The 26,499-nt window shown below is 33.7% G+C and overlaps 4 protein-coding genes across 8 annotated transcripts; 2 read left to right on the top strand and 2 right to left on the bottom strand.

Moving 5' to 3' along the window:
* Window positions 1–1,281: 1,281 nt before the first annotated feature.
* On the bottom strand, window positions 1,282–4,818 carry LOC130951494 (phospholipase A1 PLIP2, chloroplastic-like). Its single transcript, XM_057880150.1, has 5 exons — window positions 3,952–4,818; window positions 3,028–3,516; window positions 2,797–2,856; window positions 2,264–2,680; window positions 1,282–2,156 (listed from the first exon to the last, which is right to left on the bottom strand). The coding sequence occupies exons 1-5, from the start codon at window positions 4,567–4,569 to the stop codon at window positions 1,572–1,574; spliced, it is 2,169 nt and encodes a 722-aa protein (XP_057736133.1). The 5' UTR covers window positions 4,570–4,818; the 3' UTR covers window positions 1,282–1,571.
* Window positions 4,819–6,288: 1,470 nt separating this feature from the next.
* On the top strand, window positions 6,289–8,303 carry LOC130951496 (transcription initiation factor TFIID subunit 13-like). Its single transcript, XM_057880151.1, has 6 exons — window positions 6,289–6,432; window positions 6,538–6,847; window positions 6,986–7,023; window positions 7,125–7,184; window positions 7,312–7,386; window positions 8,065–8,303. The coding sequence occupies exons 2-6, from the start codon at window positions 6,745–6,747 to the stop codon at window positions 8,200–8,202; spliced, it is 414 nt and encodes a 137-aa protein (XP_057736134.1). The 5' UTR covers window positions 6,289–6,432; window positions 6,538–6,744; the 3' UTR covers window positions 8,203–8,303.
* Window positions 8,304–10,991: 2,688 nt separating this feature from the next.
* On the top strand, window positions 10,992–16,953 carry LOC130948575 (telomere repeat-binding factor 4-like). Of its 5 annotated transcripts, none has more exons than XM_057877350.1 (8): window positions 10,992–11,332; window positions 14,306–14,428; window positions 14,728–14,958; window positions 15,091–15,335; window positions 15,505–15,589; window positions 16,041–16,124; window positions 16,380–16,668; window positions 16,778–16,953. In XM_057877350.1, the coding sequence occupies exons 3-8, from the start codon at window positions 14,809–14,811 to the stop codon at window positions 16,810–16,812; spliced, it is 888 nt and encodes a 295-aa protein (XP_057733333.1). In that variant the 5' UTR covers window positions 10,992–11,332; window positions 14,306–14,428; window positions 14,728–14,808; the 3' UTR covers window positions 16,813–16,953. The 5 variants fall into 5 exon arrangements, with proteins under 5 accessions (XP_057733333.1, XP_057733335.1, XP_057733331.1 ...); XM_057877348.1 differs by having other exon boundaries at window positions 10,995–11,332; window positions 14,746–14,958; XM_057877352.1 differs by lacking the exon at window positions 14,306–14,428 and having other exon boundaries at window positions 10,993–11,332; window positions 14,746–14,958.
* Window positions 16,954–18,904: 1,951 nt separating this feature from the next.
* Window positions 18,905–25,403, bottom strand: LOC130948574 (dnaJ protein ERDJ3B). The gene is made up of 10 exons (XM_057877347.1): window positions 25,146–25,403; window positions 24,876–25,024; window positions 24,176–24,311; window positions 23,682–23,796; window positions 23,053–23,169; window positions 22,679–22,765; window positions 20,438–20,497; window positions 20,267–20,344; window positions 19,808–19,879; window positions 18,905–19,547 (listed from the first exon to the last, which is right to left on the bottom strand). The coding sequence occupies exons 1-10, from the start codon at window positions 25,223–25,225 to the stop codon at window positions 19,389–19,391; spliced, it is 1,053 nt and encodes a 350-aa protein (XP_057733330.1). The 5' UTR covers window positions 25,226–25,403; the 3' UTR covers window positions 18,905–19,388.
* Window positions 25,404–26,499: the final 1,096 nt, after the last annotated feature.

The following is a 26,499-nucleotide window of genomic DNA, read 5'->3' as shown; positions in this document are numbered from 1 at the left end:
TTAAAAAAAGAAATGTATAAAAAATTTTAGTTAAATTTGATTACAAAAATAATTTATTTATCCAACATTTTTCTAAAACTAAATGTTCAGGTAACAAAAATATCCTCAATTAAATATAAAATACGTAAATTCAATGCATCCTAAACTTTTTATTATTTTTCAAAAAAATATATTAAATATCTTAGCAAGTAATTATAACTAAACCCTAAATTTTTCAATGTATTAAAAACTTAAGAAATTATATTTTCTATCTATAATATCTTGAAAAAATATTGTTAGGAAAACTATTAATAAGACTATAAAATGCGAAACAAAAATACGTTATTTATATATGCATAAAACACAATACATTTTTGGAATACACAGTTACGCACGTAATGCACGAGTCATTGCATCTTGCCAACAACTCATTATTATTGCTGAAAAAGTTTGGTTATTAATTTAAGAGAAGGCAGAAGCCATTAATTACGCAAGCCATCTTTTTCTCTTTACGACAATTGGAGAAAAGAGAGAGAAGAAAATCAGTCTAACCTAATGCTTTGTCTAACCAAGTTGTTGAATGCTAAACCATTCTCTTCTAAATTGTGTTAAAAACACTTAAATTCTATATCTATCTTTATCTATATCTATATATCTATATATATACTAAAAATAAGTTACTAAATTAATTACTATATATTTATATATAAATACATATATTATTTAACTTATTTTATATTTTTAATATATATTTTATAAAAATAATTAATTTTTTATATAAATATAATATATTTAAAAGTAAAAATTCACATATAATTATATGTTTTTATGTAAAGTTAATATTTAAGAATTATTATAAAATAATTTAATTAAATATATCAAATTATTTAACAGATTTCAATAACAACTTTATACAAAAAGAACTGCATATGAATTTTTATTATACTAGAAACACTTGCACTTTTTTTAAAAATACCTTCTCTTTTCTTTTCTTTTTAATTTTTAAATTCATTAATTTAAAAAATTAATACATCTAGATAGAAAAATATCCAAATATTTTTATTCTTAATGAGCCTAAAAAAATTATCTGAAAAAGAAAAGGTACTAGGCTACTGCTAATTCCTTTTTTAAAGAAGTCGTTCTTAACCAAAAGTTTCCCAAAAGACTGAAATAAAACACAAGTCCCATTTGAGTAAGACTAATCCACTATATCAAAGTGAAGTTTTCCCTTTCGTGCTTTATCTCATTTATAAGACTCCAATTGGAAAATTGCCTAAAAGAAAAATAAAAGAAGCAAAATCATTTAAACCAATCAAACATTGGTAAATAATAAACCAATTGGATTTGCGAGTTTTATATTTGAACAACATTCCTTTACAAGCACTTTTTTTTTTTCATGAGACACAATCAAGACTTTTCTTTCTTTCTTTCTTTCTGTTTTTTTTTTTTTTTGGACTTTTGACGTGACGATGAAGACATTTCCTTAATGAAACATCAATGAATAAAGAATCACCTAACTGCCCTACCCATGTGCCCTCTAGCTATACAACTGTGAATTGTCCCCAAAAACAAATAATGAATGTTCTATTAATTTATCTGAACCTAATCACGTTGAATGCCCCTAATAGTAGCAACCTTGCAGGGAACAAAAGTACCACAAACAAGTGCATGTGTTGTGATGCAACTAGCCTACTGAACCTTTTCAATGACTCTCTTCCAGTTTGGAAAATGCCTGAGAAAGGGGACTGGTTCTCTCCCAAGTTCACCGATACCATGGACCTCCCAACAACAATGCTGCCACTGTCGATTCCCCGGTCCGGTAACACGAGAGACCACCACACCTTGCGACGTTGCTCTCTCCTTGACCTTCGGATCTGGCTGAGTTCTTGGCGGATAACAGATCTCACTGACCTTAAATACGAGTTCATGTCATGATCTCGCTGTATGGATCCCCCAGATCCATACGCGGATCGATCACTCAGTATCTCTAGTGGATGAGGTGAGTTCAGGAATACAAGCTTTGCGGCGCGAAGATGCTTGTCTGTGTTGTTGGATTCGGACAAAGGAGTACTCAAGAGATATAGACCACTGCCTGAAGGCAGGAGATGATGGCTTGGTGAAAATTTCTCATCTGGCTGTAGAATCAGAAGTTCGCCCATTGGTGCATATAGCAGCTTCTGCAGTTAAAAAAAATATCAAATTCATTAACAAATAATTCAGAGGCCTATAAGAATGCAATTTCTTTGTTTACTTAGAACTTAAGATTCGGATAAGTGGAACTTACTTGGTTATTGAGACAAGGATGATGACGGAAATTTCCATTAACAGCTTTTAATAGTTCCGCAACATGGTTAGGGTATTTGCACGAAAATGCTCGAGGAACTATGTCTCTGTGCATCATGATAGCCTGAACATGACTCCGAGGCAATCCTAGCTTCTTTAGCAGACTATCACCTCCGCACAAGATGCATGGGGAGCCGAATGTTATCACAGGAAGCAGAGAGGACAATGGAACTTCCTTCCTTATCAAGAGCATGAGATTTATAAGTAATGCTAAGCTTCCCCCAAGAGAATGACCGGTGAAGCGGAAATTTGCACGGGAACCATGAGCCTTCAAGTGAGCATGAACTTCTGGTAGCATCTGTTGATACATCCCTTTAGCAGCCTCATATATCCCTCTATGCACTAGGAAATCCAAACCCTGAAGAAGAACGATGTATATCATTTTCTTGATTTCGGTGCAGATGAACATTGGGGACACTCAACAAGAAGAATGACACAACGAAATTACTTCATTCTACAACTTTAAACAATTACCTCAAATTGAATTGGCTCGAAAAGTAGGTTTGCTTGCCATGATGCCAATGTCTCAGAACCCTATAAATTCGAAATTGGCAATGTATTACACAAAAATATCATAAACTAAATAAAAGCTGATTTTGGGAACAATAATTTTTAGTGTTCACAAACTAAACTAAAAACTCAATCCAAGAGGTATAGTTCCTACTCCGAAAAACAAAACCATTTCCGAGATTAGTTTTTCCCTACCTGAATAACAAAATATCTTGTGTGGCTTTGGTCATTATCACAGATGAACCATTCACAGGGTGATGAATGCGTTGAGTTTAGATCATCTGCAACAGCCTGCTTTACCTCCTCTTTCGCCGCAACCACAGCTGTCACTGAATCAGTTGTTGCCATCAAAGATGCCATCTCTGCATCCGTCATGCCAATGTCAACACTTTTCTTCATTCCTTCAGGCGAATCTTGACTGGCCGCATGATTTGAAGATTTGAATGGAAGTATGCTCCGTGTCTGAGCATGCAGATAGGAGGCAGCAGAGGCAGCAATGTTAAAAGCAGCAGGCGCACTTATCCTGTATCCGCCATTCTTCTGCTCCTTTCTTTGCTCATCTTCCTTTTTATTTCCTTCCTCTTCCGGAGGATTTTTCTCAGCAGCTGCTGCCGCCGCCAGTTCCCTCTTCTCTATGGAGGAAGTTATAAAACGCAGACCATAATGTTTCAAGAGTTTCCCTGGCTAAAATTATCAAAAGCCAAACTACAACTCAGTTCTACATGTAAAAATCTGGACTCCTAGATCTTTCAATCCATTTAATAATGATCAATCAATCATCATAAGGATGCATATTTTTAATTACACAACAGAGTTTAAACACCGTTAAAAGAGATTCCTTTCTATATATGCCAAACTACATGCAACAATAAATCTCTATCTCTATTAGCAGTGCAATGCAATGCAACCAAAAAGTTGAAATCAATCCACCAAGGGGTTTATCAAACAAAATTATACTTTCTAAATCTTCATGAAATGTATCCATAGATATCAAACAATAAAGGAACAAAACAAGGTAGATCTGAGGCTCAAATCAAATCTCACAAAACCCCCCACACATGTAAGATTCTAAAACTTGCAAAATCACTATAGTTCTCAAATTCTGATTCATATATGTACCTTGATATTGGGAATATTGTAAGCCAAATTTCCCAAATGTGACATCTGTGCGTATACCCTTGCCTCCGTTAACGACACTTTCCTTAGCATTCTCGAAAACGAGTGTCTATCGAATTCAACATTCGCTAATTCTTCTTCATCATCATTATCAACCCTGCAAACATCACAAACGTCGTCATCTTCTTCATCGTCATCATCATCATCATCTTCGTTTTTTTCATCTTCTTCCTTGTTCCCCACGCACTCTTCTTCGTTTCTTCTCTTCCACGTGGACCTCACGTCCAGGATCTTGAGAACCCAATTATTACCATTTTGCCCTTCCCCTTCTTCTCCTTCGTTTTCTTCATCTGGAATGGCCTTTTCTTCTTTTCTCGAATCTCTCTCGTCCAAAACGGCGTCGTCGAGTGCCAAACCCTTGTACCGGCTATTACCGGTTGTCGTTGCTGCTGCTCCACCCGGCCACCGGAAGGAGAATCTGGAGAACACGGAGGATTTCTGCGGCGGCGGTTTGAGCTGAGAAGAGATTGAGTTAGCGGCGGCGCGTGAGTCTAACGAGCCTGTAATCGAGATCGACGGAACTATCCCTGAGATCCCGGTGTTTAAGCAGATAGATTCCATTCCTTTTTCTCTTCTTCTCTTCTCTTTTTTTTCTGTATGTTAGATTGTTAGTTTTGAGAAGAAGTGAAGCAATGATGGTGGAGAAGAGAAGAGCGGTGATTTTTTTTTTTTATTCGGCTCTTTAGGAGTTTGGTGTAAAATTTGTTCCTAAAGAGTTGGGGTTTTTTCTGTTGGAGTTTGGATTCAAAATGCAGAAAGAAAGAATGAAAGAGAGAGAAAGAGGAGGGAGGATTTAAAGCGACAGACAAGGTATAAATAAACAATAAATAAATGAGTAAAGCATGGATTGGCAATGGAATCAAAGCCGCTCACCAAACTTCTTTATGCAGCTCACAACCAAAAATATTTTCTTTTAATTATTATTTTTTATCTAAGTGCTATCTTTTCTTTTTTGACTTCGCTAAGACGAATCTTAATATATTTCAAACAAAATTAAAAAAGATAGAATTTTTTGAATTTTTAAATTTAAGTTTTAAATCATACGTTTTAAATTTTAAATTATAATTCATGTTTTATAATTTTAATTTTATTAAGAACTTTTAAAATTTAGGAATTGATATAATTTGTTATTTTTAATAATAATTAATTAAAAATATTAATAAAAATATGTGTGACGAATTTTACTCTTGAGTCTCATATTAGAATGGTTTCTAATCCAAATATTTAGGATTGTCTTTTTTTTTTTTTTTCTTCTGAAGTCTCAAATTGAGACCAAAATCTCTAACTAACATTTAAATATCTCTTTTATTTTAGATAGATAATATAAGATGAGATAACTATCTATTTTTTTTTTAATATCTCAAATCAAGTAAAATGAGATAATTATTCTCAACTACATAAATATTGACCTTTAAATTTTTTCTAAAATAATTTTAAAAGTATCTAATTATATATCATCGAATTGTTATTTAAATGCATATATTTAATTAAATAATGTATAAAATCCTTTGAGCCTATTAAAATTAAACTTGTGTAGTCACCAAAAAAAACTTTTGTATTAATTTTTAATAAATAAAAAAAGTGGAGGCATAGCATGAGCTAAATTCAATTACAGTAAGGGAATCGTTGCATATGTCCCACCATTTCATCATCAGACATTGATGATTTCTATGGAATGATCTAATTACAATTTTATCGGGCTTGAATGTGACATTCTTAAATAATCATTGAGAGCTTATTTACTTATTTCAGGAATGCAAAACGTCGTCGTCCAGGCTGCTGACATTGAGAAAGAAAAAAAACCGGTGACTTTTCCGTGTTTGGATTGTGGTTAGCCACTTAACCATAAAGTCATAATTCATAAACCCTTTGAACGATTTTGGGCTTGGTCCTCACGTGAGGGGGAGGCTACTGTGTCGGGTAGTGAGAACTCTGAACTCTCTGAGCCTTGCAGTTTTCGTAAGAAAGTGCGTGTTGGAATTGGACCCACATTTTCCAAATACAGGCTCCCCAACATCATCGAAGAAGTGCCACGTCATGGTGTGGTGTCGATGAAGGTGGTGAACAACATGCAAAATTGCAAATATCCGGTGACGTGTCAGTAAAAGCGTGAAAGAACAGTATTTTGCTATTTTCTCGGGCTACGCGTAACTGTTATCGGTATCTGCTACTCGCCAAAAACACACGCCCCACACAAGCACGCAACAGTGCAACTCTCCTCTTTCTTCTTTTTCTTTTTTAGTTTTTTTCATTAACATGTTTTTCTTTTGAGTACGTAAACAATAGTATAGTATAGCATCGGGATTTAGGAATATAGTTTGGGGATAAAAGCAATAATAGATGCAGCATACAGGTAAGAGGTTCAATAAATAGTTACGAAAGTGGTTATGAAGTTAGGTATTTGTGGTTAAGGCTTAAGGAAAGGTTCGTTACAATTTAATGAGTTTTATGCCAACCGTCGCCCAATTCAGCCTAACCAACAAAAAAGGTTGCGAAGTGTGATCTTTCTTTCTTCATTTTTTTTTCCAGGTAATGTGAGCCATCCGTTTCACCTGGGCTGAAGTTGGATTTATAAAAAACTGGACTTCTAGGTGCTAGCCCTGTAATCCCATGAAATCAGACGCCCAAAAATTAAATAAAGGCCCAAAATGTCACACAAAAAAAACCGGCTTGTGAAAGAGAAAGAAATCGGAACTCATCGTCGTTCATTCCTTCTCCTTCTTCTTGTGCGGAAGAATGAGCACTGCCGGTGGTGGAAGCTCGTCGAAACCAAGAGCTGCTTCTTCTCAACCTTCCGAAACTTCTTCAAAGCGCAAAAGAGGAGTTTTCCAGAAAGAACGTCAGTAATCACCCCTATCCAACCTTCCTTTTTTCGTTGCAATTTTCTGTTTCTTTGAAGAGAAAGGAAAAAAAAAAGTTCTTTACAAGTTATGCATGTAACTGTCACTAATAATTTTCTTTATGCTTGCTAATACAGTGCAGCATATGATGTACGGCTTTGGAGATGATCCCAATGTAAGTGCCCTAAACTATTTTCTTTAATTTCTTAATTACTTTTTGGGATGTGAATTTAATGGCTATTAAACTTTGAACTATTTTATGCTTTGCACAATTAGCCTCTTCCTGAAAGTGTGGCGCTTATGGAGGATATTATTGTGGAATATGTCACGGAATTGGTAACCAAATTTATTTATTTATTTTTTAAACCTAATTTTTCATTGTTCTTGTTCAACTGAATTACGGTGTTCTGGATTAATTTGAATTTTTTGTTGTTATTGTGCTTTGAAATTTTTTGTTAAGAAGGTACATAAAGCTCAAGATATTGGATCACAGAGAGGGAAACTATCAGTTGAGGATTTCCTTTATTTGATTCGCAAGGTACTTCTTTGTTCATAAAAGAATTTCAAATAATTATCATGAAGAATTGAAGATTATGTTCTATTCTCGAACTCTCTGGAGTTCTTTTAGTTTCTGCGTTGAATGAAATATCTCAAAGGAAACCACTCATTGAAATCTTGTCCCATTTGCTCTTCAATTGCTTTGAGGCATGATATATGAAGCTGTACTGTCATGGATTAAGAGGCAAAATGGCTAATACTTCATAATTTGTTGAAACTTTCAAGTATCCATAAACATTAATCCAATTCAGTTTTTTATGCTAGAATTTTAAAGTTTTTGTCAACCAATCCACAAGTTGAAACTAAACTTAAAGTCAAGTGTGTGAAACATGCAAGAAGGTGCATCTAATGTAGCCGTGTTTCTTAATTTATTTTTAACCCTAAATATATCTATCAAAACAGGTTAAGGCTCATAACATCTTCACTCTTTACCATAAAAAGATCATTGTGACATTATTTAATACAACACAGTAACTGTTAAAGAAATATAAAATAAATGATTGGTATATCTGAAATTGTGTGACTCCACACTTCAAAATATTTGTATTGTGACCATTCTAATACATGATAGCTTGATTTAGGCCAGTGCACTTTACATTATAATACATGATTGAACATTTTTGTTCAGGATTAATCCCAATTTTTTTTACTGCTCCAGGATTTGCCAAAACTTAATCGATGTACAGAATTGTTATCTATGAATGAAGAGCTGAAACAGGCAAGAAAGGTTTTTGAATCAGATGAAGAGAAACTGAGGAAGGTTTTTGAAGTGGACAACCAGTTGAATGATGAATGAGAAAAAGATCATTGAATTGCACCGAATACACGATTCCTGTTCTGACATCTCTGGATCAAATTTTGGAATTTGAGTATGTCTTACATTTGAAAATAGCCAACGTAGATATTTAAACAGTTGAATTGTAACTTCCTAATATATTTGTTCTCCTATTTATTGTGTCCATGATCTTGTGATTAGAAGAAAATAATTTTTAACACCCTAGAGTAACTATCTTAAACCAAAAAGAAATTATTTGGTCTTAGAAGGATATTTTTTGTTATGATGTATTCTTAATGTAGTTGAACAGAGAATTAACTAGGAAATTAAAAGGTTATCCAACATTTATCAAAATCAATTTTGGTATAGAATTGTCAAACATAAATTATATTGACACAAACTAGAACTGGAAGTAAGTCAAACCAGTTCATAAGCCAGTTTGAGTTCGAGCTCGACAAGTTGAACTTGTAAACTGGTGAGCCGAGCTTGAGTTTGGAATTGAGCTCACAAATTAAATGAGCCGAACTTTAACTTTGATAAACTTAACTCATTAATTCGTGAGTTGGCTCGATTATATATATATATTATGTAAAATTTTGATGTAGGACATAAATAAAAAATTTATAATTGATAGATAGACAATATATAAAATTAATCTTTTTTAATATATACAAGTTATAATTTATTGATATAAAATTATAGATTATGTTCTTATTATTTGAACTAGTTCGGAAGTTCGAGTGAATTCGTGAACTTTCATTTAGCCGAGTTTGAGCTTATGAAATAGATTCGAATGTTAATGAGTCGAACGGTGAGCCAAACTTCATTTTTATGAGCCAAGCTTGAGCTTTGTCTAGACTTCCAGTCTTAGCACAAACTTACTTCTATGTAAAATGATCAAACTCCACTTTAATAAATGTTAATCCAAACACAAACATAAATAACAAGTATTTCCAAGAGAGAGAGAGATAGAGAATGGAGTGTCCCCATTGAAATTGGGGCATGGCATCCCCCATAGGAAAAGGTGGTGGCAACAAAAACTTTTTTCTACACTCCTCCATCATGCCGCTACGATCATCATCCTCCTCTCCAAACCCCATCCCGACACCACACAACACCACCATTCTCTCTCTCTTCTCTCTTATGGAACCACCACATGCAAGCACACTCGCTGCTAGATGGAGAACAAGTACGGTTGTTGGTGAAAGGTATTTAACTATTTACAAATTTAATTACTTAATATTAATTAACAGTTACCAACCGTTTATATATTGTCAATTATAATAATATTATATAATATCATTTGGTTAAACTGACACAATCTTTTAAAAATGATTTATGTTTAAAACAATATAGTTTTGGCTAAAGGGACACAAGTATATCTTTGAAACATTGTATCCTATTAATAATAGAAGAGGCACAACGATTTATGTACGTAACACATTATAATTGTTATGTGCAATATATATAAACAAATCCTTGTTCACTATTTATAGATATTAATTAAGTGTGTATTTTAACTATTGAGAGATTTTTTTTATTCAAGAGAATTGAGAATTTTTATTATTACTAATTAAAAAATTCATAGGTTTTATTATATTCTGAGAGAGTATTATTATCAATCCTATAGTAATTAAGTGTAGTGACAAATATCTTTCTAAAAAATATAATCTAATCGATCGTGCGTTGGAACCAAAACAAATATAAGATTTTGTCATCTTCTTAATCATAATCTTCCAACAAATTTAGAGAGATATTTTTGAAGATAGCTTAAGATCAAAACACCATATTCAAAATCATAAATCAAGAGTTTGTGAAATTAAATCGTTTTAATGGAATAAATTTTAACCGTTGAAATAAATTCTGCCAAATTAATAATCTGTCTCAAATAAATTCAAGAATGAGAAAGCTTTAAAACTCTAGAATTCCTTTCCAACCAAATACACTAAAGCTGGTGACAGGACATTTCATGTAGAGGGCTGAAATTGACCTCTTATGAATTGTTTTAGTTATATTATTCTTCATCATGCAAGTTTGGGGGTGGAGAATTGTGATGGAATTTTTCTATCTTCTGCTTAGAATACTGCTGCTTATAACTAATACAATATAGACACCTATGCTTCCTGTTGATTTTTTTTTTTTTAATTTATTGCAACTTAGTTATGGCATCTCTGTAATTTTTCACTTTTTGCTTATCAGAACAAGTCTGCAGGTTTAGGTGTGTTGAGTCATGTGGATAAATGTTGAAACTTTCTGGCTCTACATTACAAGAGTTACGTACTTCCTTCTGTTAAAACTACTTATTGGTTGTGCTTTTCTCTTTGATCCTTGAATTAAGATTAGTTCATTTGCTATTTCATAATTTCTCATGACTCAATATATCTTTGCTGGGTAAGATGCTTTAAGTACTATGGTCCATCGATCTTTTTCACTCTTTTTTTTTCCTTTTTCTTTTTGCCCCTTCTCACATAGTGTAGTGATAAAAATTGTCATATAAATTTTGCTCTTCTATTGCATGCTCCCTTCAAAGTGTTTTTTTTTTTTTCACTAATTTAAGTATTAGTTTATAAGCTGATTTTGATTTTCAACTTAAAAAATATTATGCTATTCATTTACTATTATAATCCATGGTAGCAGATAAACGAGGAAAAAATTGAAAGAAAGCTAGGTTTAACATAAAAAACCGTCAGAATAAAAACCGTTCTCAAACCGCTGAACTGGCTGAGAACCGGTCGGTCGGACCGAACCGAGACCAGCCGGTTTTCTTATTTTGCCCAAAAACGCCAAAACGCAGCCGTTTAGCTTAACAGTAAAACACCCCCAACCCTACCAACTCTCCAACGGCGCAGCTCACACTCCCTCTCTCGTCCCTCCCTTCACCCTCGAGCTGGCCGTTCCTCTCAACACCGGCGAGCTCAATCCCTCCCTTTCGTTCAGCCGCCGGACTGCTCCTGACGCCGTCGCCGGTTGGAGCTTCGAAGCTCACTCAGTCCCTCACTCAGCTAACGTCTCAGACTCTCAGCAGTGGAAGCACAGTCGCCGGACTCGCCTTCTGCCTCCGTCGCGTAGCTTTGTTCCTCCGTCGCAAGCTCTGTTCCTGCCTCCGTCGCCAGTTCTGTTCATGCCTCCGTCGCCAGCTCTGTTCTTCTAGGTATTTTACTATTTTTTTAACAATAATTGTTGAATAATCTCTGAACTTGTTATGACCTTATGGGTTGAATAATTGTTAATTAATCTATGAATTCCTAGGTTGAATAATAGGTTGAATAATGGTTGAACATTGTTAATTAATAATTTTGAAGTTCTGATTAAAAATATTATGAAAATATCTGAATTCTGATTGTATGGTCGTCTTCTTCGTTTGAAGTTCTGAAATTGTTGTTCAATTTGTGTTCCATTTTTCTTGTAATGTTTTGTAAATTGTAATTGTCTGCTGCTGATGGATCTGTGTTGTATTTGCTGGTTGCTGATGGCTGTAATTTTTTTTTTCAAATTTACTGATGGCTCGATGGCTCTGTTAGTCTGTTGCTTTCAATTCTTTGCTCTGTTACTGATGGCTCGATGGCTCTGTTAATTGCTGATGGCTCTTAATTTTTTTGTTCAAATTTATTGATGCCTTTGTTTGTAGTTGCTGGTTTTTCTGGGTGAAGGTTTAGTGTTTTGGAATGTTTTATAATGTGCTAATGTTTGTAATTGCTGGCTTTGTTTGTAATTGCTGGGTGAAGGTTTAGTGTTTTGTGATTATTGGTTAATGTTTTGGTTTAGTGTTCTCTCTTTTCCAGATTTCCCTTCTCCCTGTATTTCTGCATGTTGCTGAATTGGTAATCAATAAATTTGCCTTTTTGCTGTAAATCGGGACTTTACTAGGATTTGTTAAATTTGTTGCTGTAACTTGAATTTGTTGCTTCCCAGTCACAGAATCAGAACAGAATGCTCAGTCAGTGCTTGATTGATTATCTTTGCTCACTGATTGTATTTGATGATAAATTTTAAATTTGCACTGCCCATGTTACTGATTCACTGTTCTTTCAGTGCTTTTTGTTGTTGTTAATCATTGTGATGAGCTTTGTTAAAATTTGCACTGCCTATATTACTGAGTGTTCCTTCGGTGCTTTTTGTTGTTGTTAATCATTGTGGTGAACTTTGTTAAAATTTGCACTGCCTATGTTTAACATTAAACTCTCGGCTTCTCAGCCCTGTTTGATTCTTCATCTCGGGCAATTGAATCGAATCAACTAGGCCTTCCTTTTCTTTTTCTTTTAGTTGATTCTTAATTTTTCTAATATATGTAGCTTTTTGAATCAAGTGGATCAGATTATGTAGTTTTCTTTATTTGGGAATTTTTGGAGATGCATTAGAAGAGCTATTTTATTATTATGTTTGCTATAATAATATTCACATGTTCTGTATGCTTGTGATTGTTTCGGTATTTACATTTTCTTTCCAAGTCACTTGCTGTGGTTGTTGTTTGAGTTAAGGCTTTGTATGTGTGTGTGAGAATGTGATAATGTTGAATGCTGTTGCATCTAATAGGAGTTCTTGGAGTACCCTCGTCTTTGGTCATTTATAATTTATTTATTATTTTATTCTAAAACGGTTTTTTCGGTTGAACCATTGATTGGACCGGTTGAATTAATAAACCAGTAAATCAGTGACTAAAGTGGTTTGATGACTGGTCCAGTTTTCAAAACCTTGATCTAAATGCATGGGGGTGTTATTGTGTTAATTAGTTTGGTTGTATTATGTGTGGCATTTAAATAAGATAAGGAATAATCTTAATATATTCCTTGATCAAGTTATTATGTATAATTATCTTTGTTTTTGTTTTTGGATGTTTTAGTTTGATTTGGAAATAAAGTTGTGTGTGTTTGTACAATATGCTAAATTTGCAATATATATGAAAATAAATAAAGCTCCAGTCTTTTGTATATTTATTGAAAAATCTTTTACTTGATGCTTCTTTTTAATATTCGAGAATACAGTATGAATAGAGATACTAATACCTTTTTTCTCCCTGAAAATTTCATTAAAATAATATAAAAATATTATTTATATATTAAAATTAACTATCAAAATTAGTGACTATTTATTTATATATAAGTATATATGTAATTTAATTTATTTTTAATATATATTTTATACTAATAATTAATTTTGATAACTAATTTTAATATATAATTAATATAATTAGAAATAATATATTTCAAATTGTAATTCTAATGTGCTGCTCTTTATCTTTGTGTACTTCAGTATATAGTATTTGGTTTTTGATTACCGTTTGGATCTTTCTTTTTCTTTGTGTGTACTTCCGATAATAATTTAATTAAATATGTTAAATTATTTAATAATTTTATATAAAAATAATTATACATAAGTTTTCACAATTCTTTATATACATTTTTTGTTTATCTTGTAGATTGTGTTATTAGACCATTTTTACGTTTTTTTTTTAAATTGTAAAAGTAAACACTTACCTTGGTTTTGTTGCATAAGGTGTAATTAAAAATAAAAAATATTTTATTTTTAAAAAATTATGTTTATTTGAATTTTTTATTCCATTAGAAAATATGTAACCACGTCAATAAAATTAAAAATATTTTTTTCATAAATGATGTCTTTTGTCCTTAAACTCTTCATTAATTTTGTAAAAATGTTATTTCATTTTAATTTATTGTCTCAAGATAAAAGTATAAATATTATTTAATTTCTAATAATTAACATAATTTATTTTTAATGAGTCTATTAAAATATAATAAAATTAAATTTTTGTAATTTTTTTCTCATAACCATTGACCAAACTTTCAAATTGAATGTTTTTTCAAAACAAAAATATTTTTATAAATTAATAAATTTCTTCAATTTTCTGGTAACAAAATTAGTGGCAACTCCATTATACATGGCAAACACACGGCCCGGTCCAACTCGAACCTGGACCCGAGTAACCCGAAATTGACTAGGAAGAAAGAAATAAAATCTGAAAAAAAGAGTAAAACTGGGACCGGGTCATATCTCGGGTCATCCGGACCCGGCCCCGACCCAGTCATCATACACATTACACAATTAGGACTAGGTGTGTACAGGCAACAACGCTGACCCCTGACCTCGTCTTCTCTCCCACTCCCAGCTCCTCGTTCGACTGACGACGGTGGCGACCGACGATTGACGTCCGACGACTGACGACTGACGTCCGACGACTGACGACCTACGGTGCTGCCCTGCTTCTCGGTGACGACTGACGCTCCTCAAGGTTCTTCTCTCTTCCCCCCTTTCTGGGTTCTTAGATTTCTATTTTAAGTTTATTGTTATTAAAATTGGTATTCGGAATCGATGACTATTGAGAAAGCATAAGGAACTTGTGTTAGTTCGGGATTCAGTGATATGCAATGCATACAGTGGGAGCAATTATAGTTATTTTTTTATGGTTCCTTTCACTTGATCTAAGCTAAAAGGATGCTTATTTGATTATTTCTGTTTTTTTGTCTTTATTTGATTATTTGATTATTTACATCACTGCTTATTGTTATTAACACACACCTTATATCAAAGTCTTGGTTACCTCCACAGCTTTGGAGGAAGCTCTTAACTGGAATCACTGAGCTGAAGAATTCAAGAAAGAAGAGGAAGAAGATGGGTAATCAGAAGCAAAAGTGGACGCAAGATGAAGAAGACGCACTCATCGCTGGCGTGGAAAAACACGGTCCAGGAAAGTGGAAGAACATTCTCAAAGACCCTCAATTTGCACCATTTCTCACTTCACGTTCCAATATCGACCTCAAGGTGCAAAATTCCCCTGATTAGCCTCTTCAATTTCGTTTTTCAAATTCGCGTCTTATCTCAATCTAAGGTTTTCTGGATAAACGGTGAAATTTGAGTGTGGGGTTTTAATTTTGTTCTTTTGTTGTAATTCAGGATAAATGGCGGAATTTGAGTGTTAGCAATGGCACTCAAGGGTCCAAGGAAAAACCTAGGGTTCCTAGAATCAAGGCTGGGGCTCCTATTGCTGGTGCCCCAGTTGCTGCTGCTGCTGCTAGTAATGCTATTGTTGTTGCCGGGGAAGATGCTACTATTGTCACCACTATGATTCATCAACCTGATCCTTCTGTTGCTGTGGGTGATTCTTCTCAAAATGATGAAGATGCCAAGAATCGTCCGAGGTATATGAATTAATGTCACTAATTCTATATGGATTAGTGCAATTAAATGATGTGGATTTGGATTGTAGTTGTGGTTAAAACTGTTGTATGCCTCAACAAAATAAGAAAGGTATTTTGTTACTTTTGAATTGTTTGTTGCTTTTGTTTATCTTTGTTTATCTTCTCTCAGGTACAATGCAATGGTTTTAGAAGCGCTGTCAGCTTTGAAAGATGCTAATGGATCTGACCTGAATGCCATTGTTAACTTCATTGAGGTCAGATTATTCATTTTTTTTATCGTAATGGTTTCAATACATCCATAGTTGATTGAAATGCTATGCTGTGTATCTGAGATTATATGTTATATAGGTGTTGCATATAAAAGTTGGGAATGGAAATGTGATAAATATAGTTATGCATTCTTTATTGTGAAAGATATGGGATGGAATTTTTGGCATATGATTAGGTATCTTAAGTCCCCTCTTAGTCTAAGAAGAGAGTAGTAAACATTCTTTAATTTTTTGGGGGAGGATGAATGAGATTGGAAACACCAGAGATACTTTTAACATCGAATTCCTCATTGTATTTGTGTTTTTTTTTTTTGGGGGGGGGGGGGGGGGGATGAAATTTAATATGGACTGTCCCTTGTCCATATTGTTCTGTTTTCAATATTCTAGCGTGTACATTTAATTTAGTTTTAAAGAAACGACTCCATGTCAAATGCAGCAAAAACACAAGGTTCCTCAGAATTTCAGAAGGGCATTGAGTACCAGGTTGAGGAGGCTTGTTAGTCAAGGGAAACTTGAAAAGGTTTGTCCGATGTGATCCTTTTACTTTTATAGTTATTCATGTTGATTATTTCAACTCATGCTTTTACTGTTAGATGTATAGTTCCCTCAATATATTTTTGTTCCGCACTTTGTTTAAGCCATTGACCTAAATTACTCTTTAGTGTTGAGACTGCTCTCATGCCTCCTAAGAAGAAATTTCACATATCTAGGCTGAATGATTTCAGAACTTGTTTTTGCTCTATGTGGATTTGTCAACTCTTTACACCGAATGCAGGTACAAAACTGTTACAAGATTAAAAAGGACTATTCACCTGTGCCAAAATCACCAGTTGCTGTGAAAAAGAATGTGTGGCCACAACGGCAACAACCACCACCACCCCCCGAGTTTGTGGCATCTAATGAGACAATAAAGGAAGCTGCTGAAACTGCAGCCTACAGAATTGCCGAGGCCGAAAGCAAGTCATATTTAGCCGCTGAAGCAGTCAAGGAGGCAGAACGAATTGCACGCTTAGCTGAAGATGCTGAGGCGATGTTACAGCTAGTACAACAGATTTATGATGCTTGTACTTCAACTCAACTATCCTACCTACTAAATAGTGAATTCTCTAAGTTGATTTACTTATCACTGCTTTTGGCTTCATAAGCACTGATCTTGTGGGTTTACCATTGCAGGTTCGCGCGGTGAAGCTGTCATCTTGGCATCTTAAGTTGGGTCTATCAACGGACTCCTGGATTTTGCTCTCTGTAAAAATAGTTGTTCATATATCGAACTCAGGCTCACAGGGAGTCTTTTTTCTCCACTATACCCCAGCTCATGTTCATCATAAAAGCGTGGTTGAGATCCTTAACATGTCGTATGCCCAATCCCCCTACTTTCTTGGGTTTACTAATCTTCCTCCAGCTAACAAATAGGTTAAAAGATTAAATGATTATATTGTTAAAAAAAATTAAATGAAAAAATAATTTTTTTTCAAACATAAAAAATATAATTGAATCAAATATAGGAACAGTTTTGAACAATTTTGAAAATGATAAAGATAAAATGTATATTTAATATCAACTTTTTATTCAATATGTAGTTAAAATTCTATTTTTATTGTTATTTTTTCACGACGAGAAAGTGTATATTTGAATAGATGTTGGTGATATAGTGTGACTTTTCTTTTTCACATTTTTCTCATTGTGGTAAATGTACATTCTGGTTCTTAAAATTGGCTGAGTTGAATTGATTTAGTCTCTAATTTTTTAATGGTTATAATTTGATCTTCCAAATTTAAAAGATTGCATTAATGTAGTCTATAGTGTAGTTTTGGTTACCGGAGTTCAATGCCAGTAGTGACATGTTTCAAGTTTTACCATGTTAGATATATTAAAACGATGTTGTACGCGTTTTGACGTTAAAGAAGACATTAAACGACGTCGTTTGAGGGTTTGGACAATTTTAAAATGTTATACACCTCGTTTTTAAGTTGAGGCATGCATCTCCCGTTTCATTTGCAAAATCTAAGAGAATATTAGCCAATGATAATGCATTTGTTCAATGAAGGATAGAGCTAGCAATGGATATGGTAGGGTTTGGTTTGGACCCTACTCTAATTTTGCGGGTTAAAAATCTTTTTAAAATTTAATTCTATCTTATTCGTAGATTGAGAATTTCTCAATTATAACCTTATCCTATCTGTAAGAAAATCAAATTTTTTTAAGCAAATATTAAATTCAATCGTTCTATATTTCATACATATTAATAAAATAGAAAAAAAATTAAGTTCAAATTAAAATTAAAAATAATAAAATTTAAAAAAATCAAACATAAAATTACAAATAACATGATCAACAAATTTTTAATAAAATTAAAATATCACAAATAAAGATAAATGTTGTTACTCTTCTAATTTCAAATTCTTGCAATATTATTCTTTAAATAACAAACGTACTATATAACTAATTTAAATGATTAACTTAGTGGTTATTTTGAAATTTTACAAGAAAAAAGTTATAGGTTCAATATCCACTTTTTTTTCACTACACAAATAATTTTTAGATGTATATTATATATTATATTAGGAGTGCAAGTAGGATAAGATATGATATACTCTGAACTAACACCCAACTTATACCCTACCCACAACGGGATGGGTACCCAATGATAAAAAAGGAGAAGACGAAGTGATAAAAAAGGAGAGGTATAATGTTTTATGATTGTTCAAACTCTCAAATGACGTCATTTAACGCCTTTTTTAACACCACAACACATACGACGTTGTTTTAATATGTCCAGTATGACAAGGCTTAAACCACGTCATCAATGATATTGAACTTTGGTGACGGACAATATGCGATAGACTACATTGGTACACTTTTTTACATCTAGGAAACCAAATTATAACCATTGAAAAGTTAGGGACTTAATCAATGCAACTCACCAATTTCAGTGATTAAAGTAGGATTTAACTTGCCATTAGTTATCAGGATTATCAAAAGGAAAGGACGCACGTTAATGATATGTAGCCACTAGCCAATACTGCTCATTGGATATGACTAAATTCAAAATAAATAGATAAAATAAAAGCAAAGACAAGTCAAGAGAATTGCGTTTACTTTTAATAAAGCATAAATATTAGTGGCAGCGTTTGTGGTGCTCACTGTTAATAGTCACTATGCTATGGTGATTACTAGTCAAGTTGGTTGCAGGTTGCAGCCAAAGTACCTGAGCTTTGTGGCAATAGATCTTGAATGGAATTCAGTTTTGAATCGCATGAACTTTTTGGAGAAAAGTATTTAATCAAAATAAGCTATTCCTAATCAAATGAACATACATGTATTTATTAAATAACAAACAGAAAGAAAAACAAAACACAATAAAGTCCTTGGCAATGCATTACACATTGTAATTTATGTCAGTGATCAAGCATGACTTGCATACGAGCAACAATAATTGAATATGAACTATCTATCTATTTGCCTCATGTAATGATTTAAATAGCACAAAGCTAATGTAATCATGTCTTTTCAGCCGGTGTTAATATATCAATGGTATCTTAACCAAAAAGAAATAGCACGCCAAGATTGCACCGCCACCAGAATTACTAGGCAACAATGACAATAGCGTGCTCCTCAATATCTAAGGAAAAAATTACCTATTTCTTTGCTAACCAAAAAGAGGGGAGGAGGGGGGTAGGTGGGGGGCAGTGGGCAAGAAGCCCAAGTCTGTTACATTTACTACCTAATCATGTTACATTAAAAAGGACCATTAAGGATGGGATAACAAGAATCATCCTGTATTTTAACCAAGAATTGCTTTTATGTTTGTTTTCTGCTCCTCCGTTAATGATGTGGGGAATAGAACCTCAAATGTGACATAAAGATTTCCTTTCTTTGTGCTCACATGTAGTGGCATTCCCTCTCCCTTGAACTTCCTCACTTCCTTTGGCTTTGTGATTCCCTGATGGTAGAAAAAAAAAGAGGTGTCTTACATCTGTGCCTTTTCTTATAATTTTACATTATCTACCTCCAATTCAATATAACTATTCAGTTTGAAAATCTTACTTTTCCACAAATAGTTATCCATTGAAAAAACACAGATAATATTGTTTTTACAGAGAGAAGTTGAGAATAATTACTCAACAGTCAATATTGATTTTTCAATCATTGCTTAATCTATGTGCACAATTAGAATTGCAACAAGAAAATCTCATTGCTTACCTTGGTGCTTATGTCCACTAGATGCTCATCTAGGTGTTTAATAGTCTTCTCAAAACCAACAAGGGCTTGGACCTGAAGATAAAGGTTGAAAAAAAAAACTTCACAATGCAGAGGTTTGTGGACACTAAAAACAAAGCAGCCAAGGGACTGAGTATTTGGTTCCATTCTCATTCCAAGGTTTTTCTATTTTCAGATTTTCTACCGGAAATGAATATAGAAAACAGGAATTTATTGAATTAACTATTTTTGCTGAATTCTACCAAATAGAAAACACCGAAAATGAAAATAAAACATGGAAACAAAAACCAAACAGGTCCTAATTGTTGCAAAATCATTGATTCCACTTGCCAAGAGTTAGTAAAATGGTAATTTACTAGTTAATATATGCCATGGACCTATTGAACATACTCAAGGCCAGCAAGTTCAGTTATTAGTTGATAAGCCTAGAAAAGTATTTACCAGTGTTATAGTGACTGTTGTGTGCAAGTCGTTGCCTTCCCTTCTGAAGATGTCATGGGGTGCTGTTCGGATTCGAAACTGTTCAAAATACCATCTATGTTGTGAGAATGCTGCACACATAAAATGCAAAACAGTTGCTATATAAATTGAAAAAGAAACTATGTTACTAACCCTTAGATCTCCAGGTTCTCCATCAACTATGGGCTCACCATCCTCATAAAAAAGTACCTCCTGAAAAAGGACAAAAAATCAGATTGTGACTAAACTGCATTACACAGTCCATGCAAAACTGTACATGTGATTTATAACAAAACGCAATGGCCTCGTCTAACCAATGGAACCAAGTCCAGTTACAAAGATAAGGCTTAGTTATTTAATAACTTTGGTTACTTAGGATATGCTAGTTAAAGTGAAAAATGGGAAGGGTATGAATTTGGACTATGGAGTCAAATGGAAAGCTTCTAAGCTTTTCTCCTTTGAGCTTGATTGATGAAGGGAAAACATTTTTCAGTTCACTTTCCCGTCATTGATGGCCAATGATTCAGTAGCCGCTCAAAAGAAATATTACCAATAGCTCTTCCGAAAATAATTATGATTTGAGCTCCAACTCCTTTTATCCGAAATTACAAATGTTCTCTTAAATTATGTATTTTCTTTGAAAAAACACTATGTACACCAAAAACTCTTGACACCCATATAAAAATACAGTTGTTAATAATTAATTGCGTATTTAAATTATTTTTTAATTAACAAAACAAAGAGAACCCACGTATGGTTGTTAAGGAAATACTAGAGTCAAAACAGTGTTTATTATAATGGGTGTACATGTAGTGGGATTGATTTTCCTTTTTAACCAAACTTTCCTCCCTTTCACTCTAATAGTCTAATTGTTTCTTTCAGCTTGTCCCAGAATGCTAAGAAGGTTGCTGCTCATTGTGGATGTAGTTGGTGAGGCGGTACAAAACAAACTCAAAGGCACCAAAGAAAGGACTGAATGGAACAACTAGTGTAAAAAAAGTGCTTGTAATTTTGATAAAAACATTGATCTATTTTGTGTACAACAACATGAAAGGATGAACCCAACAACTACGGGAAGATTCCCATGTCTTCAAGAATGGTATGAGCTTAGCACTGCTCCCTCTTGCATTAGCAACAAGAATATCTTTCATACCCCTTAGGATTATGTAATTGAACAAGGAAAAGAAAATCAACCCCAATAGAACAATTTCTTGAGCGTGGATAACTCAATACTCACAAAGTTTTGCTTTTCAACTTCAACCTCAACATCACCAGCAAACCCATCAACTGTAGTAGCCTCAACTTTGTAGTGGAACAAAGTTGTGTCCTTTGTGACCCATTATTAATATTGGATTTTGAGGGGAACCTAGTAATGGTTTTAGAGAATAATCCATTTGTTGTTGTTAGATAAGAACCATCAAGAATTCTTGATTTTTGGTGTGAAAAATCTATGCTTCAAGCCTTGTGATGAGTAAACACCCTAGTTTCTGGGATTTGTTGAGAGAGTGAGAAGCCCTTTGATTGAAGGACAGCCTCCATGGAGGCCACAAATGTTGGGTTAAAAAAAGAAAATATCAAAATTTGGGGGAACTTTTTAAATTTTGGATAAAAATGATGAGGTTGAAGTTATAATTGATTTTGAAAGGACTATCTATAACATCTCTTTATAGAGGGTTACCGAATTCTTGGCCTAAGAATAGTATTAACAAAAATGGGTGGAGATGAAGTGAAACCAATTTACATTCCTCTTTCAACAATAACTATAGAGAGAGGGAGAGGGAGGGGGGGGGGGGTTGGGGGACAATTCTCTTTCAACAATGCTAACTTTCCGATGCACCAAGCAATGTAAAATATTGTACCAAAATTTTAGTTTAACCTAGGACACCTAACAATCAATTAACTTCTTTGTTTCTCTTATACATGAAATCTTTCTGTCTGCCTCTCTCTCCATTTCAAGTTCTAATAGAAGTTTTTTTGTGGACAATTAACTGCAGCTTTAACACTTTTTTTTTTTTACTTTACAAATAAAATCCCTTGATATATAAAACCAAGATAATAAATTTCACCCCAGAAACTTTCTTTGACTAAGATACAGTTAGAAGTTAAAATGCTAAATTTATCTTTTCATGAATGATCCACCAAAAGTTTTTTAACATACAATGATAAAATTTTGAACAAATTTCAATTCCAGTAGGATTAATATTAGATTTATAAACTACATGTTAATTCTAATTCTACCATCTAAATGTAGCCTCTTGTCTTCAAAAGTTAGATAAGACATAATTAGACATACCTCAGAGAAAAACTTATATGAAAATAGGCAACAAAACACGAAATATTCATGATTGGTTATTGCTTAAAAGGTGATACACACATGCATGTGAGAAAGCGTACCTGCCCATCTTGCATGCCTTTCTCAATATCAACCGTGATAAAATAACCTTCTCTTTCAAACTTAACATTCGCACATTGGTCACAGACCTAACAGGTAAATCAACAGAGATTAGTGAAAAACTTCACATATGTTGACAAGAATAAAATAAAGCGGAACATCTTCTCTATCTATCCCCATAAAACGGGGAAAAATAACTTGGCTTGAAACTGACTAAAAATTTCAATCATATAAGACAGATGCCATAAACCAAGAAATGTTTTATGTTTATTATCATAAAATATAAAATCTGTATCCTAAACATTTGTTTGCCGAGGAGGTTGGCAGGAAAAAGAGAAAAGAAGGAAAAGATCAATCTTTCAACATTGATGTTTACCTGCTCTGTCATCTGTTGGAACATCCCAGGGCCAATTTGCCTGTGATAAACCTCATTTCTACAGTTACAGCGTCTCTTCCCAGGTGCTGGCTTTATAACATTCTTCTCCCTCCAAACCTGATAATTACAATGTAAATTAAAAGAGCAAAAAATGGTCTACAAGTAGGCAGACAATAGTTAATTAGTGTGATAATCTACAACTTTTCCATGCCTGTGTGCTACAGTATCAGCTTATTGAACAAATAGAACAGAATAGGCAATAGGGGGAATTCTCCAGGAAAATCTTCTGCCATATGCAAATGAAAAATGTGCAAAAGGTGAATGACATCAAGTGTGATGTGCACATGAATCATTTTAGCCGCACCAAATCCAGTTCTGCTATGCAATGGCGCTAATATTTATTTCTAATTCATTTCATGGGTTGATTTAGTCAGTATAAGAGTAACTTCATGTGAAACTGATTGTATTAAATTTAATTCCATATGAATCTATCTTTGGCAAAAAAGATGTTATAAAAGTTGGTAGATGGTGTCATGCTAATATCCCATATCTCAGTGATGGATGTGTCTTAACAATAGGCATATGAATTTTATGCATGGAACCAAAACACTAGCTAGACATGATCTCACCTTAAGGGAACCTCCCATGTATAAATCTTCCAGGGTTGCATCCAATTCAACAATCACATCATCACCTTTTGCAACCCTTTCTTCCTCCTCCTCCATTGGACCCCCACCAAAGAAACTGAAAGAAGAATTCATGATGTTGTTATGATCATGAAATGAAGTGTAGCAGGAAAAAACACAAACTCAATGCTGCCGCATTTTGCTTATTTATGATCTTGAAAAAGTTCCTCAGATGAACATAACTTCTAAAAATGGTCAGAGGGCGAGGTCAGGCCGTCAATTAAAACGCATGCGGATATTGGGAATTAAAAGCAACTAACTATAATATATACTTCCAATGTAATGAAAAGAGTTTTGGTTGTTATTGTTTTTGCAAGCACATGCATATATTCATTCACAGTGTCAAATTCAACATGAAATAAGATACAAGGTTTTCTACTAAGGCCAGTAAGTCAATGTGTAGAAGATAAGTATGTATGCATGGATTATAGACTTACCTACTGAAGATGTCTTGGAAGTTCATTCCCATTCCAGGACCACCTCTACCTCCACCAGCAGTGTGCTGTTTCAAACCCTCCTCGCCATACCTGTCATAGATGCTTCTCTTTTCGCTATCCGACAGCACTTCATATGCTGACAACAATAAAAAACAAAACATCCTCTGAGGGTATAATTGGACGGGGGGTTTTAGAATAAAATTGAAAAGAACTGTGTTGAGGCATAGAATATTCTTAAACTCCGGTAGTAGGGATAAAGCTACGACATCTCATCTATTTTTCCTAGACAACTAGTTGGAAGCAAAACTTATGCAGTAAGCCACCATTTATACAATTTTTCTCCTTTCAGTCTAAATCATTAGTATCTAGGACAGGGTATTCCAGCTAATTCGGCTAGAGCTTAATTGACTTTGACCCTACGGGGTAAAATAAAACTCTCTTCGTTAGTCTAATATCACACTGTAGGTAGTGTCAATGAGCTGAACTCTTTCACAGTAACATCTAATCAGGTTCTATCAAGAAGATAAAATTTATACCTTGTAGCACTTGATTGGATGTCACATAGAAACTAACCTCATATATACTTAAAATGAAGAACTTGCTCCATCACCAAACACATGATAGCATAGCAAAAGCCAAAGAACCAAAGAATCAAACATAGATAAAGAAACAAAGAAGCGTATATGGTTTAAGTAACTACCATTGTTAATTTCGGCAAATCGCTTATTGGCTTCCTCGTTCCCCTGGTTCTTATCAGGATGGTACTTCAATGCCAGCTTCCTATACGCCCTCTTTATCTGTTCATCGCTCGCACCTTTCGACACTTGAAGTACGTCGTAATAGCTCTTTCTGCGCAAAATTAAGAATGAGATCCAACGAAAATTTGCAAAATTCCAACGGAAAACGCTTGGGCCGTGTTTGGTAAACTCGCAATGAAAAAAAAAAACAAAAAAAGGAAATAAATTAATACATGGCGATGGCGCTGAGAGAATGATAGCAAATAGCGCATAGAAGAAGGAGGAAGAAAAGCTTGGGTGTTCGATGCTCCATGGAATGAAACGAATGGAAGATAGCTCGTTAATTAGGGATCTGAGATTTAAGAGTGTGATGTGATTATAGAATCCACAGATCTTGGGGGGTTTTGGAATAATGAAAACAATGTGACTTAGTGTGTTCGTTGTGGTGAGTTTCTGAAACTTGAGTGAGTGATTTGATTCCTTGTTTGTTTGTTGCTGCTCCGATTGACACGGAAGAAGGAAGGAAGGAAGGGAAGTGTCAACTGTCAAGTGTGATTGTGTGTTGCGTCCAACGTGGCCAATCACGTAACACCTTCTGTCAATTCGAGCCAATAATACATTCACACGTAAGATTCTCTTTTTCTTCACTAGTCTTCCATTTATGTGCTAAAGTTCTCTAAGCCAAAGATAATTGTAAAATAATAACGTAAAAGTTAACTACGGTTAAATTTATTATTTTAATTCAATGTTGATTAAGTTCTTATTTTTTAATTTATTAATTTTTTTACTTTAAAAAAATTTGATCTAAGTGGAAATTCATATACAATTAAGATATAAAAATTTTAAAATTTTGTGTTAAATTAAAAAGGTAAATTAAATACATAAAATAAAAATCGTAACAAGATTTAAATCAAATCATAAGATTTAGGGTAAAATACACAATTAAATCAAATAGAAGATAAAATTATACGATTCTACCAAATTCAAAAACGTCACTTGAATTTAGGGGTGTGCATGGCCCGACCCGACCCGAAGACATAGCCCGATTCTGAACACTTTAGGAGCTAATTTGGTGTGATTTCACCGAGTTTATGGTCGGGTAAGGATCTCAAAAATAGACCCGGTCATTATTTTGGGTCGGGTCCGGGCCATGGCTTGAGCCACCCGAAATCGGTCCGATGGCCCGGTCATCATACACAATTAATATTTTGTGTTATTAGTGATGGATGATGGCTATTTTTATGTGGAATTTAAGTATTGTAAACCTTAATATTTTGTGTTATTAGTTATTATAAGACTATAAGTTAATGTTTTTATGTTTAAAATGCATAAGATTTTAGACTAATTGATGCATAATATTGTGTTATTTGTATTGATTTAAATATTTGGTGATATTAGATAATATTAGTATTGATTATAGTTATGTTTTAATTTTAGAGAAGAGTTGGTTCTTGTTTTATTTTTTTAAGTGAATTTTACCATGTCAAATAATGGTTGGAATATTGAAAATTTAGATATTTTCACATGCTAGCTTATAAGAAGGTATCAAGGTAATGTAATGTTAACAGCTCGGTTTTCACCCGGTTT

Source organism: Arachis stenosperma, chromosome 9 (genome assembly GCF_014773155.1).
Source record: "Arachis stenosperma cultivar V10309 chromosome 9, arast.V10309.gnm1.PFL2, whole genome shotgun sequence".
NCBI lineage: Eukaryota > Viridiplantae > Streptophyta > Magnoliopsida > Fabales > Fabaceae > Arachis > Arachis stenosperma.
This window is presented reverse-complemented; position numbering and strand designations above follow the sequence as displayed.